We start from the raw sequence: 15,554 nt of genomic DNA, 5'->3' as shown, positions 1-15,554 counted from the left end.
ACTGCATGAAATGAGTGATTCTTTTGGCTGGCATCCTGTAAACTGTGTTACTGAGATGGCTAGCAGGCCTTCTGTAAACTTATGAGCATCTGCTGCCAGCAGTGATCCTATGAGGTGGTCTGGCTCTTGTCTTTAGACTTGTCCCTTTGCTGCTCTGTTAGGCGGCTGTGCGGGTCACAGTTCTCACAGCTGCTTTGTGCTGGAGATGGGACTGTTCACCAGAGCTGATTAAAGGACTTCCTTTTTGTTTTGTCATTGGTGTGTTTGTGTGTTTTCTTCATTGTTGAGAGCAGTAAGAAATATAAAGCTATTCACTTATTACAGTTAGTTTAAAGCATATCTTGTATGAATGTAATTCAGGTAGAAATCAAGTGATTCCTTGATATCTACCTGAATTACATTCAGCTGAACGTAATGGATGAAGGTGCCTCAGCTGCTTCAATGTGAAGCCTGCTGGCTGAACTTGGTGCAAAAGAAAATCTCTGCACACTTAGCTTAGTTTAAAAGTAAATGTTCCAACCCACTGCAGAGTGGATTGTAGAACGAGGTGGTTTTCCAAAGTCATTCTGGTTTGGCTACAGGATAGTTGCAGTTTTCCGTAGATTAGTTTACGGAATTGACTGAGACAGGGTAAGGTAAATATTTGTAGCACAGCTGCTTTCAGATGCTTACAGTGGGATGAATCTGTGTCAAATATCTGAGGGTCATGGTTTCTGTTGGTCCCGTAATCTGCAGTTTTGCTGTAGAAATGTGAACTGGTTGTGTTTGAGCACAAAGTGTCTCTTGCTCTGGTATGTGCTGCTTTAATTATTCATAATACATACTGAGGTGCTAAAGGTTATCACACTGTGCAAAAGTTACAGTGTACCCTGGAAAAATACTGAAGGATTATTCTTTTACAACCCTTTGCACGTTAAAGGAAAAACCTCACAAACCTTCATTAGATGATGATTTGCTTTTTCGTAAGTGCTGGACCTTGAGAGTTTTATGGCCTCATCTCAGGGCAGAGGGGGAAGGTTGATAGTTTTTAAATAGAGATGGATTGCTCAGTGACTGAATCTTTGTTATTTTGAAAGTGATAGATTCAAACTCATCCAGGGTTTGAGTTATGTGCAGTAAAATAAACGAGTTCATGTTTCAGTACGTATGAGGTAGGGAATTGGATGCAGTCTGGTTGGGCCTCTGGTTTCAGCTTTACTGAAAACTGATGGTGTGATCTTGAAAAGCCATGTCATTTGGCTGTCTTGATTTCCCCTCTGCCCATTGTCTTGCTCATAGTGTAAATAGACTTCTCAAAACAAGTACTGCTGCTGTATGAATTAGTTCATTAATTTATTTACATTACAGAAGCACCTGAAGGCACCCTTCTAAGATTATATGCTATTTAGCTAACTGGACTTGGGTTTGCTCTGTGAAAATACAATAATCCTGACAAATCATTCCACCCACCTAATAAAGTAGGATGAAGCACATAATAGGAAAGGATTTAAAACTTTTAAGTGGGGCTAAGTGGTAAAACAGTCAGAAGTAATCAGTAAGTAAGGTATTGTGTGGTTAGAGTGTAAAAGAAAGGGAGGGATTTGAGGATGATGCATGTGTGTCTGCTGAAAAAGCTGCTTAAGGAATGCCTTACATGAGAGAAAGCAGTAGGTGCCATTACTCTCGCTTTCCCTATCATTTTTCACATTAGCTTAAGAAAAAAAAAGAATAATCTTGTATAATTACTTCACACAGTGAACTACAGTTCTAAAACATCTGTTCTGGGGTTTTTTTAAGACTACTAGTTGGACTTTGAACATGAGAAGTGGTGTCATGCCCTATACCTCAGTAGGGTACTTTCCAGAGTGCAGAAAGCAGGTTTCTTCTGCCCAGGGTCTTGAATGGAAAAATTTCCCTCGACATCCCAGTCCTGGTCTCGAAGTGACAGCACACTGTGGTGAGGAGCAGTTTTCATTAAGAGATTTTTGCCTACTTCTGGCAGCTGTGGGGCTGCTTCTAGGTAGAGGTTTGGTGATAGCCCTGGTTCTTGGCACTGAGAGCTGAGCCAGCATTGTGGACTGTAGACGTGGTAAGGCAGTTTCTGAATCCATTGTTGTTTGAATATAATTTTTTTAGGTATTTTTGTACCTGCCCCTGTTTTTCCTTCCATGGTAGTTGAGCCTTTCCAGTATGGTCTTTTTCATAGAAGTCCACATCTCATTTGAGAAAATATTCAGGCTTCCAAGATACACATTATGTGGCTTGATTTTCCCACTGACTGCCATTCAGCCCTCTGCCAAGTGGCAGCCAAAATTCTGTATGGTCCCTTTTCATACTTCAGTATAACTAGCTTCTACTCTGATACAGGTGTGTTCTGTAGAGTTTGATTGGATTTGTAAATCTGGTTTGTTTCCAAAGCTCAAAGTGAGGTGAATTAGAAATAGCTTGTTATCCTGATTTGGAAGAAGTGGACAAAGCTCCCATCTGTATGCTCCCAAAATCATTACCTGGCTGTAGTTCATCGAAAGGTGCTTGAACTGCAGGTAGCCTGACAAACTAATAATTCATTGTAACTAATTGCTGCAGGACTTTCCTGCTTAAGACTTCCTCTGAAGTAACTTCGCATAAACGTGTTTCTGCAGCAGAGGTGCAGAGCAGATGTGTGTGACAGACTGGTGCTAGCACAGCGCCTGGGTAGGGATGTGGTGAGGTGTCTTCTGGGCTAATGAAAGCCCATAATGTGCCCATTGTGCTGGAGTCAGACTGCTTTTGCTGAGAAAGTTTCATTGCAGGTTATGACTTGAAATAAGCAGTTTCCATAATGTGATGGCTTTGCTGACCGAAGCTTTGTTTGTGCTTTAACACTTCATGCACCAACTGCTTTGGTGCTGTACTATAAAACTCTTACATGCACAGTGAAATCTTCCACATGCAGAGCTGATCCTCTCAAATTCTGTTTGCTGAAGAGGGAAACCATGTCACTAATTCTTCACTGATTACCCACAGGAAAGCAAAGAAAGTTGACTTTTGTGAGAACGCTATCAGCTCTTACCCCTGGAAAAGCTGCTGAAAACAAGTGTGGAGGGTGATAGCAGCTTTGGTGCTGCAGTGTTCTGCACTGTGATCCTCCATGCGCCAGTGCTCTGGAGAGCCACAGTCACGGGGGAGAGTCAGGCACAGGTGTAAAGGAAGGCAGGTGAGCAAAACAAAGGTCTCCATAATCCTGAGGGCACAACACCATGTAGGTATTGTCCCAATGGACCGCTGAGTGGGATTGCTAACGAATGATGCAGGCTGGTTTCTGAGTTGGTGTAGTGTGACACTGCTCCCGTGCCAGTAAGGGGGGATGCTTGGCGATTGTAGCATACAGCCATACCTTGCAAACCCGACACAAGGACTGAATTAAAACCTGTGCCACAGAATGTGTTTGATGCTTCTTTCCATCCCAGTCACCTTACATAGTTTAGGATCGAGTCAGCCACAACGCATTGCTGTGCTATGATAGCCTTTAAATACAGGCTTGAAGAGCTTGGTTTCTTAACTGCTCGTACTGACTTTTTATTCCACATCCCATAATTGTGTTGTCACAGAAGTTTCCACTTGGTACTACATTAAAAATTAAAAAAAAGGTGAAGTGGGCAACTTGGTAGAATAAAAGTAGTAAGAATGGGGGAAGAATTGTAGCTGGTGGTTCTAACAGATGTTAAAACTTCTGGCTCCTGGCTTCAGACAGTGTGTGTGTACAGGTCAGCCAACCTGGAAACTACTTCAAACAACCTAAGAAAGTTTGGCTGAGGAGGGCTGAACTCCATCAGATTCAGCTTCTTTTGAACTTTGAAATAAGGGTTTGCTTCCAGTAGTCAGCTGGAAATGTAGATTTGGTGGATCATAGATTTCTTCCAAAGAAATACGGATCTGTTTGAAAAGTAGTTAGTTTGTTGCATAAAGTTGCCATGACAATGGTTTTAGAATGTGAAGTGTAAGATGTTGCCTCTTGTCTATTTAAGCAGGCTCCTGGGGGAATGCAGGAGCACAGTGCCCTTGTGTCTCTCCTGTCTCTTCTTTCCTCCCCCAATGATTTATAAAAGGAATTATTTAGTTGCAGGGGACCAAAAGGAATTGACACAGAAGTGCTAAATTTTACATTTTCTTAAATTCTTTAAATTCATGAGATGCTACGGTCAAATAGAAAGAAATCCAAGCTAGTGCTTCCACTGTGAGAGGGGCAGGAACTCCTCTCTTCCCATAAGCATTTAAGCAGGCTGGTGGCTGTGCCACCCGAAGAGTGTATGGTACAAGAGCTGTGAGGCCGTGGAGGGGGGCAGGTAAAAGGGTGGTTGTTTGTGTGGAAGATGATGTTTGGAAGTGGAGGACGTAAATCCAGAGTGAAGTAGGCTTTTTGGACTATCTGTCTCAAAAGTAAATGCCTAAAAATGGTTCAGTGGAGATACGCTTTTGCTTTTTGTGTGTGGGTGGCAGTACCAATCCACAGTTTGTAAGGGTTTTGAAGCATTTTGGATGCCTGCTTCCTGGGCTTTTAAAAGGTTTTTAAAAAGCTTTGATCTGAACTAGGTTTTATTTGTTGGTGAAATTTGTCCTAATACACATATAGGACTTGAGTTTGGGGAAAATTCAGTTTGTGTGGAGACTGGCATGTGCGATAAGAACTTGTTTCATGGTTGTCTTTCTACATCCATTACCTACTGTTACTGAAGAAAGCACTGAACAACCTAATGTTCCCACTTGTTTCCTCGGGAGTAGGTCTCATGTAAAAAGAAGTATGCAGAAAGGCAGCTTTTGATCACCTGCCTGTTCCCTAGATGTACTAAGAGCTGTAAAAACAAGACGTTTTAGTGGTTTAGTATGGTGGGGCAGAGGAGCTTTGCCAGAACTGTCTTGGTTTTGTTTGGTGTTTTTTTCCCTAGATCAGATACAAACAGAGGTGTTGACTAGATGCTGTGGTTGTAGCTCTTGCTACACAAACCAAACATGCGTTTTTTCTGTCATCTCTTCTCTTCAGAGCTTCATAGTTACATAGCAGAGCTGGGAATTTAAGAGAAGTGAAGTTGAGCCAGCTCAACTGAACACAGGAAAACAAACATGGAAAAGAATGTGCTAGAGAATGAAAAAAGAGAATTACTTTCTAGACCCAAATGATGCTTTGCTAGGTAGCAGCTGTCTGGTATTCAGAGATTAAATAGCTGCTTAGCTAACATGCATTAACAATGATAGCACGTCCTCTGTTTTGCTTTGAGTGCATGAAATGAGGATTTAACTCTCCCATGCTGAAAGCCATAAAAGTATCCGGAAGTGTGTGTTTACTGCTAACAAACATTTGAGCTTGCGTGTTGAATTCAGTACCTGATCTGTGCTTTATATGACAATGCAGAGTTAATGGTGTTAATGATACTTTGTAAGTCAAAAAGTGAAATAGTCTTATAAAATGACTCTTTCAACAAATGGATTTTGGCTATGAAGGGTTTTATTAAATGCATAGTCGTTTCTGAGCAATGTGGTGTATTTTATGGTTTCACAGCCTCTTTGAACGTAAAGGCTTGTGTGGTCTTTTGTCTTGCAGCATTTCATGTGGAACCCAGGGAGCCTGAAGGAGGCTGTGAAGCTAGTGGAATGATTCCCTGTGTAGCTGAAACTATGTAAGTATTAGATGTTTGCTTACAGGATCACTTGCCCAGCATCAACTGTTAAAGCAGCGATTGCTTCTGGTTCAGCAGTTGCAATGATCCTTTTGTGCCTCCCCAGAGGAAAGCTGTGTGTGTCTGCTCAAAGCTGGAAGAAGACAGGGCACCCATGATACTTTCAGCTATTTAAGAAGTCATGTATCCCTGTCCACTTAAAGGTAGATAATGTGTAGTGAAAAGTTGAGGCTGAGTTAAGCTCTAGCAATGTTGTCTTTGCCTTTACTAGTGAACTGCTACTTGGGAATGGATTTAATGGTTGGCTGAGCTGTGTCCCCTTTTGTTACGAGATTTCCTAAATTTGTCTTTGATGGGTTCTTGAATCTGTGGAGGATTTTTTCCTCTTCTTTCTTGATACTTAATGTGTTTTGAAACTCATTGTAAATACCTTCTGATGCAACACTTTATTAAATGGCATAATGCTCGCCTGTGTTTTGTTGTTCTCTGGATGTATCTGATAATTTCTATTACTATAGTAACATTGGTCATTAAGGAAAAATACAGGGTTACTTCAATATCTCCTTTGCATCTTCTCCTCCTGCCAGCTCTCCCCCACTTCAGTGCTGCTGTTTTCAGTTGTGCCATGGCATGCTTGCATGACAGAGAATTATTACTGAGTCATTTTGTTGTTTTGCTCCCTTCCAATCTTGGGTTGCATGTGATCTGGTCACTTGAAAATGGAGAAAAACTAATTTCTTTACAGCACTTAAAAAAAAAGAAGCCCACCCCCCAAAAAAAAAAGTTCTAAAAAAAAAAAAAACCCCAACCCAATAAACAAACCAAAAAGCCCCACTAAGCATTAGCAAGGTCTTTCCAATCTTCTCTAGGTTTTCTGTTTAATGTATTGGGCAATACAGTTCTACACATCCTTTGTTCTTAGACGGAGGCTTTCCTTTTCCTTCCCTTCTAGAAAGGAGCAGAGAGCATCATTGTCAATCTCTGCTTTGCAGTTCCTGTTATGTGGAAGATGGCCTCATGGGCATCTTGGTGATTCATATTTACTGTAGGTTATTGCTCAATGCTTGTCTGAGTAACTCTTTGGGAGTACTGTATCCTGTAGCACTAAGTACGTTCCAACCTTAGCCCTGAATTTTGATCTTTTTTAGCAGAATGGCAAAACTGGTGGTGAGCACTGCCTTTTGTGTCTCACTGTTGTACTGTTACAGTAGTTTTGCTCCTGGGAAATGATCTTTTGGGGAATTAGTGCTTTGTCACCAATCCAGTATAACCTTTGGGTACACGAGAACTTTATACTTGTAGTTCCTGATCCAGGTGGGAGACATAGCTCTGCACATCTTCACTTAGCTGCAGTCAGCATGACCTAGACATGATGTTTGTTTTGCTCTGCAGTTAAATGAGTCGCTCTGTTTGCTTTCCTGAGAGTGCTTTTTCATATTCCTTGAATGCTGAGTTCAGTGCAGCTCCTGACGCTGCAACTGGATCCTCTCTCCAGCCTCCCTTAACAAAAGGGCCGACTTCTCCCACTTGTTTCTATCTCCTTCCGAGACTCTTGTTCCTTTCAAGCCTTGAAACCTGAGTCATGTAGGAAGCGGAGGTGACTAGTAAGTGAAGTGGATCCAGCTCAGTGAAGGCATTTTGTAAGAGGGTAACTGATGGAGCGCCAGAAGACTTTTCTCTTACAAAACCAGATACATGCATAAGCTGCCAGCGGATGCAGTCTGACCTTTAATTTTTTTTAAACAGGTTTTGCTATTTTTGGGGTAGAATGCTTCAAAGTGTCTGGCACATGGCATCAAGTTTCATGTAGTAGAAAAGTGAGGAATTGCAGCAACTGTACTTGAGTGTCTTCTATAACGTTTGTTCCTAATGAGTAGGATTGTGCTCTGAAAGCCTCCTTGGCAGGGAGGAGGGAAGAACTCCGTTACTGCAGGGAAGAGCAGTGCTAGCGGAGCCCAGGCAGTGGCTGTTCAGGAGCAGCAGCCAGCTCCTTGTAAGGCAAGTAGGTTGGAGTACAGAAAGCATGTTTGTTAGAGGGGTATGCTGCAGGGGACGTGGTTAACTTGCACTCTATGGGTTAATGTTGCTGTGCTCTCCAGTGGTTTTTGGAAACAGCTGTTGGGACACTTCCTCACTTACAGGTGTTTAATAATGCTGGCTGACCTTCCCTCTGTGTACTGTAATGCTGTCTTTTCATGACAGCAAATGACAATAAGCCCCATCTGTTTCATCAGACTGGTGATGTCACTTTGTAGACTCAAATATTAGATTGTTACATCATTAATACAAGCTGTTGCTTAGGAAACATGGCAGTATGAATCACTTCCATTAGGAAAACTTAGGGACAGAGAATGTAAGTTAGTCTTGCAAACTGTGTTGTTAGCTTTAAATGGGGATTCCTAAAGCGAATTGGATTAATATCTCTCCATTATGCTGTCTGCGATTTGACTACTACCAGCTACTTTAGAGGAATGTACCTTTCACAAATAGGCAGCTATTCTTTAGCCTGCCCATAGGAAAAAGCTGTTCTGAATCCCCAACAGCTAACAATTGCTGTTATGTGTTTGAGCAGAAAGTTTTATAAACTAGCTATACTTTACTTTAAATTCTACTAGTGGTTTTTACTCAGGATTTCTTCATTCTGTCCCTTTACTTGTGCGCTCCTTTCTAAAGAACTCAGCCAAAGCAGTGCTAGCTGCCTTGGAGAAACTGATGGAAGAACAAGGATTAATGTAGATGGAGCATTTGAATTCTGATTAATTTAAAGGGGACAATAAAAAAAGGCTGGTATCTGGGAGTGAATCTCTAAGCAGTAATTTATACTGCCTAATAATATCCTGTTTGTTTTGGTGTAATGAAAAAATGGTATAGACTGGAGAAGATGCTGTTGCTCAGATGCGTGGCAGCACAGGAACCAGTGCCAGGCTGTACTCTGCAATTCACAAAGAGCTGTGAAGTACTAGGGACTGATAAAATTGTCTTTTGGGTTGTTTGTGTGGAAATGCATATTTTAATGAATCCTTTAAAATACAAATGAATAAGGAATTAAATTGAACTTTACTTGCCTATAAAAATGATGCTGCAAAGTTCATTGTTAAAGCAGTTTGAAAGGATGTACCAGATATTTGTTCCTTCTGCTGCTTAAAAGTAGGTTTTTGTTAGTTTTGTTTGGGGGTTATGGGCTTAATCGGGGAGGGGAAGCCAGGTAGTTGAAACCAGCATCTTGGCAAAAAATACCTTTTCTTTGCTCAGGAAACTGCATACATGCTGTTTTGACAAAGCAGGTATAATGGCTGAGAGAAGATTTATGTTTGTAATCCTAATATCTGGAGAATTCATCTGCACTTGGTGCTGCTGTTCCAACTTGATTTACAGCTTAAAACAGGGGTTTGATCTCAGAAGAATACAGAAAACCTGAAGCCTATTTTATTTTTTTATTTTTAATTTTAATCTCCTTTCTTGTTCTAATTCTGTAACCTGGGAGCAGTAAACAAAGACAAGGCAAACCCAATTTTTATGTTTGAGGCTTTTGCCTAACTGACAGCGGAGGTGAAATGCAAATAAGTGGGTAAAGGAGGAATATGATAAGCGATTGCTTTCTTGGAGTTGATGTTTCTGAGAAATGGACTGTCCATGGTGTGGCTGCATGCTGATAGGATAGTGTCAGGGTGTTGGTTTGGTATTAATAGGGATAATTTAAGAAACCTTTTCTGTGGGTAAAATATATTTTCCAAACATGCAAGGCTTTAACATTCTGATTTATAAAAACAGAATATGATGAAATAATGTGGCATTTTAATTTTTATTTTTTTAACAGAACTGGAATTGCTACTTCTTATCTGCATGGGTGTCTGTCTGAAAAATGTTCATTACAAAGACCCCCTCCCTCTGTCTGTCTCCTTACCTGAAAGGAGGAGCCCACTTGAAACAATGACTAATTCCTAAACACTATCTTGCATGAAAAGTGAGTGTTGCACCTTTCTGCAAACACCCTCTGTATGTGTTTTAAGAACAAAAAATCTAGATTCCAAACTCAGTTTAAAAAAAATCCAAACCCACAACTCCCATCATCCTGTTACACCCCCCCCCCCAAATTAAAAGCAAATCCAACCCACTACCCCCTCCAAAAAAAACCAAAAAAACCCTTTTGCTCATTTGCTGAAGGTACAGTCTAAATGCTTAACTCTGCCAGGTTGTCCCACCAGTGTCTCCGCCCTCTCCCTCTGCTTTGTTTCAGTGTGTTATATTCCATGTATGAAATGTGGGTATACTTTTAAAAACCATTTCCTTTAAAATATTTCTGGGTTAGAGTAGTCTGTCTTGATGAGGTCTGTACATGAATCAACCTCTTTGTAACCTGTGTTACAGTAAGAATTTTAGGAATTTCCTTTATTAGGACCCGTTAGTATACTGCAGCCACTGAGTGAGCTGCATTGATTTCTAGGTAAAACAGCCTGAAATTGCCTGAAATTTATGGCATATGCCAACCTTCTGTACACTACTCCTTTTCAGTAGGCACAACTTAAACATCCTGAAGTCGGTCTCTTACTGGTGAATGTTATCCCACATTTAATACTTATAGTATTCTTTGTGGAAAAAAAAAACCAGGAATTTGACTCTGAAACTGCTTTTCAGGTCAGTTGACTACCACTAATGGCATGGTGAGATGTGTTGAAGAGCAGCTGCAAGGGTGTCTGACAGCAAGGGGACTGCTCTAGAAGCTGGGCTCGCAACATCATGGGCCAGTGTGTCACCAAGTGCAAGAATCCTTCTTCTACCCTTGGCAGCAAAAATGGGGAAAGGGAATCTGGCAGCAAGTCGCATAGTAAGAGAAGTGCAGTCCACAAAGACGACCATGGTTCAGCTTGCGGGAAGTCTCCAGGAGATATACTTGTGAATGGGACAAAGAAAGCGGATGCTGCTGTAGAGTCTAGTCAGCCTCCAACGTTTTCTGGAGATACAAAGAAAGACCCTGTTACCAGCGCAGAAGAATCTTCACTCCAAAGGATCGGGGAGTTATTTAGGAGGTATAAGGATGAACGGGAAGATGCCATATTGGAAGAAGGAATGGAACGATTTTGCAATGACCTCTGTGTTGATCCCACTGAATTTAAAGTGCTAGTTTTGGCTTGGAAATTCCAGGCTGCTACCATGTGCAAATTTACAAGGTTAGTTCTTGTAGAACTTGTAATTATTTTCATATGTTAAAGTATATCCTGTCGTGTATGTTGGAGAGACAGCCTCAGTAGCTTCACTTACCTATTTTTTCTAACATTAGCATTTTGATCAAATTAATTCCTACTGCTGAGAAGGTAAGCTTTGTATTGTCCTCTTTTCCCCTTCCCTTCACAGTGGGTTTCAGAACCAAAAGTGGTTTTGGACATTATGCTGGTAAAGATGAACAGTGTAATGAGATTCTGTAGACATTAATTTATTCTTAATTTACCAAAACCAATTTTACTGTTTCCAGCATTATTTGGTGATGAGATTAGACACAAAAACTAATTTTTGCTTTAATGTGAAATTCCTTAATAATTGCTATCAACTCTGTTATCAGTCTGTGAAAGAATGACAGACTGCTTCCTACGAATTGTTCCTGCCCAACCAGTGTTACACTTAATGTCATTTTCCAAGAGTAATTTTGTTACAGTATGCAGAGGGAAGGAAATGCAAGAGTTTTGACACTGGTAGCTCATTCATACTGGCTGACAAGTGATTGGTATTTAAAGTGCTGTCTGTCCTGGACAAGGGGGTCAGTCAGCTGGCTTATAGCATGTGTGATCCTTCAGGAAACAACAGAATGGCTAAAACTTATCAATAAAAACAAACAAACCAACCATCCTCCAAAACTACAACAGTCTTTCCCAACTTGATTATCAGTGTCCAGGTAAGAGCAAGATTTCCTACAGGGACTTAGTGAGAGAGAATGAATCTTTTATTTTGAGTAATGCTTCCTATTTTTACTCAGCTTACAACTTTCAAAATTACTTTGGTCTTCTGAGCTGTGAACCAAGCCTGTGCTGTGTGCTGTGCACTGAACACAGATAGCTTTTCCAGCATCTTCAGAGTCTTTGTGGATGTGGGGGGTGTCAAATGGGTGAGTTACTCTGGAATGCAAACATGGATTTACTGACTGCTGATGGGGCAGGTATTTGCTAACATGGTTAAAGAACTGCAGGTAGTGTCTGTGATTCTGCACAACCACTGTGAGTTTTATTAACGTCGCTTTGATTTTCTTGGAAAGGGCAAATCTAGTGATGAGAAGTTACCTTTGTTTAAAGGCACACTCCATGGTATGGGTGCTGATTGACTTCTTTAATCAAGGAAAGCAACGTGGTCTTCTGTTCTCCTGGGTGCTGCCCCATCTCCTGCCTTCCTTCCAGCCCATCCTGTGTCAGAGTCTGCTGGCTTTGGTTGATATTGGCTGGTTATAACACTTGCTCATGAGCATTAGAGAAATCAGAGCTACCATCTACCCACTTGGTCAGATTATTAGCAGGATAATTAGTACAGAATTGGTGCTTCGAGCAGTGTTTGTGTTGCCTGGCAGCCTGTGCTCTGTCATGCCATGCTCTCTTCCATTCTCAGCAGGTGCCTCGCTGACCAGCGCTCTTGGCACCCTTTTTATTTTGCAGGCTGGAAGGGCAATAAAAAAACCATGGGAAAGCTGCCAGTGAACTGCTCTGTGCCTTGAGAACAGCTCACCCAGAGCGTGGGTGCTTAGACATGGGTGATATTGAAGCATCATATATAAATCAGCTTGATTCAGGGCACAGAAATATCAAACATTTGATATTTCTTCTATGGCAGATTTTATTAACTTCTGAATGTGAAAGGCACTGGATTGTGGTAGTATCAAGTCATCAGAAAGCCAGACAGCAAAATCTTTCAAAACCCACAGATCTGAGGGGTGTATGTGGTTCCTCAGGCCAGGAGGAACTTCTTGGAAATGTGTCTCTTTCCATCAGCTCCTGTTGCCAAAATCCTTGTGCCACCTGGGCTGACATTACACCTCGTCTTAGCCAGATAACCCTCTTCTGATGTGACGTGGCTGAATGGAGATGGGAAGTGTTCAGCACGTGAGGTGAGGGTGAAGTGCTCATGCTAATTTCTCTTCTCTTGCTTAATAGGAAGGAGTTTTTTGAAGGCTGCAAAGCAATAAACGCAGACAGCATTGATGGCATTTGTGCAAGGTTCCCCAGCCTCTTAAATGAAGCCAAGCAGGAAGATAAATTTAAGGATCTCTATCGTTTCACCTTCCAGTTTGGCCTGGACTCTGAAGAAGGACAGAGGTCACTACATCGGGAAATAGCCATTGCCCTTTGGAAATTAGTCTTCACCCAAAACAAGCCCCCCATTTTGGACCAGTGGTTACACTTCCTAGTCGAGAACCCCTCAGGAATCAAGGGAATCTCCCGGGACACGTGGAACATGTTTCTAAATTTTACTCAGGTGATTGGACCGGACCTTAGCAACTACAGTGAAGACGAGGCCTGGCCGAGTCTCTTTGATACCTTTGTGGAGTGGGAAATGGAGCGAAGGAAAAAGGAAGAGGAAACCAAATGTATTCTGTCTTCGGACACAGAGGGCGTGTGTATGGCGGAACAGACTTAGCGGCATCGAAGGAGCAGTGATGGAAGCAACCTGTTGCCCTTCATGAAATGTAAACTCTGGATGTTTCTGGAAATTACCAAGGCTCCAGATTTTTCTACTTTACACCTTTTTCTGCCTTGTCTTTGAAAGGGCTCTAAAATGCTGTATCATGTTTTAGGCACTTTCTTAATTTTGGTTATTCCTTTTACTCTTGCCCTGAAATATTTGACCCTGGCTACAAGTTAAGCATTTTGGGGTTATTTTTTGTGGTTTTTTTTTTTTTTTTTTTTTTAAGACTTCAGATTAGCATAAGTAAGTCTGATATTTCTTGCACAATGTAGATCTTTTTAGTTAGGTTAAATTAACATTGCTAAATTATACAGTGCCAGATTTAAGTTTTTCATACTACATCTGTCAGGGCAGGTCTGTACTGTGTGTAGTGCTGTTTACATTGTTGAAATTTTAGGCTGTAATAATTTTAAGGTTTTCTACCAAGATGAACAGCAGTGTTAACTATAAATGCATTAATCCCCCGATATAAGGTTCTAAACAACCAACAAAACCAACAGCTTTTTGTAATATGGCTAATTCCCATTTAAGCTCTTAGCAAATGAGTCCAGATCATTCCTTTTTTTTTCCCTTTTTTTTTTTTTTTTTGGAGTTTCAAACTAAATGTTGGGATTGTTTTATAAAATTACTGTACCTGTCAGTCAACTGAGTGGTAGATGACAATTTGTATCTAAATCTCTTACACATCACATAATAAAAGAGCAGTACTACCTCAGTTTTATTGAAAGTGGACTTCTTGATGGACTTCCATTTTCCTCTGGAAGTTGTATTTTTGTGGTTACATGAGACTATTTTTACTTGACTAAAAGAACCAAAGGTTCTGCTTCTTAAGTTTGCTAAACATTGACAGAAGCAACACACAAACCCTAAGTCTTCAAGGAAAACTGTGGTATAATTCTGCTTTAATTTGTTTGATTTATACCTAAAGTATTACCTTACTTGTCTGGCAAGCACAGTACTTCTATGTAAGGAACTATCTTTTGCATTAATATTGACGAACCAATTTTTTAAAGCCTCTGTTTAATTGCTAAGGCGCAGTTAATACTCCACACTTCCTGGAGCAACAATATCGGCATCTGATGACAAAGTGAATTCTTAATGTGTTCTTAATGACAACAGTGTAGATGAGTCATTTTTAGACTGATTTGATAATGTTTGGATAGGAGTCAATTTATTATTTTACAATGCCTGTATTGGGACTATTTGCCTGTTGAAACTGTTGTGACTTAAAGGGAGTTTTATTAACACTGGTTGAAACTTTTTTTGGTTATGATGCTACCTTTTTTAATTTCAGTATGTCAACTTTTTTACACCTTTTGGTAAAAGGGATGGTTGCCAAGGCTTTCTACAGAGCTAATACTGGCTTAATGAATTTGATACATCTCCATTACACACCTTTTATTTTCAGAGCTGCGTTTTCAGGATTATAGAATGGCTTCAATTAAAAAACCAAACCAAACCCAAACCCTGGACAGTCATCCATAGCATCTCATGGCTTTTGTGATATAAGGGTTTTAAAGCTAAAGGGAACCAGATTTTAGTTGAAGAGCTTGTCACTGGCTCCAGGATGGCATGCTTTGCATGTCTGCTGTGCCCCAGAGGGGTTAGCAGAGAGAGGAGGATCTGCCTGAATCCTGTCACTGGCTTTGCTGGTGTGCAGCCTATGCAATAGCTTGGGTCTGAGATCATAAATCACTAACAAAATGTGGGCATTGAAAACTGTTAAAAACCAAACCCACAAGCCTCAGCAGATAGCATCTCTTTCATCTAGTAAAAGGAGAGTTTGGTCCATGCTGCTTCTGCAAGCTCTTGCTGGGACATGCGTTAAGCTGTAGAAAACAAATGTTGTTCTAGGTGCAGCTGAGTCTGTCCCTTTGCAGGAGGGGAGCCCTGAACTTGCTGTATTACAGGTAAATACACTCAAAGCTTTGTCCTTGCTACTATAACCTTCCAAGCTACTATGGCATAAGCACAGTTTGGCAGCAAAACCTTATTCCAAGTTGGTGAACAAAGCAGGCCAATGCACTTGTGCTGCTATGATTGAATTTATGGTGAGACTGTTGCTGGTGCTGTTGTTTTGAAAAAAGAAAAACTCCCCAACAGAGGCTGCTTTGTTAGCAAAAGTTCCATATGGAGCCTGATTAGATAGTAAATGAAAACTGTATTTATAAGTTTGAGACTTCTCATTCAGCTATTAAATGCTTTGTTCATCTCTCTTTTTTCCCCTAAAGGTAATTTAAGATGTCCAGAGTGTGAAAA

General features: G+C 40.8%; 1 protein-coding gene across 4 annotated transcripts in view; it reads left to right on the top strand.

The window, feature by feature from the left end:
- The window catches only part of DCUN1D3 (defective in cullin neddylation 1 domain containing 3), a 20,832-nt gene extending 5,278 nt beyond the window's left edge, over positions 1-15,554 (top strand). For 3 of the 4 annotated variants that reach the window (XM_030482662.1, XM_030482665.1, XM_030482663.1), the window contains exons 2-4: positions 5,558-5,633; positions 10,269-10,801; positions 12,764-15,554. In XM_030482662.1, coding sequence (XP_030338522.1) covers positions 10,371-10,801; positions 12,764-13,247 — 915 coding nt within the window. In that variant the 5' untranslated portion in view covers positions 5,558-5,633; positions 10,269-10,370 and the 3' untranslated portion in view covers positions 13,248-15,554. Of the gene's footprint in view, positions 1-2,676; positions 3,176-5,557; positions 5,634-10,268; positions 10,802-12,763 lie in introns of those variants that run through there. The other variant, XM_030482664.1, reaches the window with a different exon arrangement.

The sequence above is a fragment of the Strigops habroptila genome, chromosome 4, assembly GCF_004027225.2.
Source record: "Strigops habroptila isolate Jane chromosome 4, bStrHab1.2.pri, whole genome shotgun sequence".
NCBI classification, from domain to species: Eukaryota; Metazoa; Chordata; class Aves; order Psittaciformes; family Psittacidae; genus Strigops; species Strigops habroptila.
The sequence above is the reverse complement of the archived record's forward strand: the minus strand, read 5'-3'. Positions and strand labels throughout refer to the sequence as shown.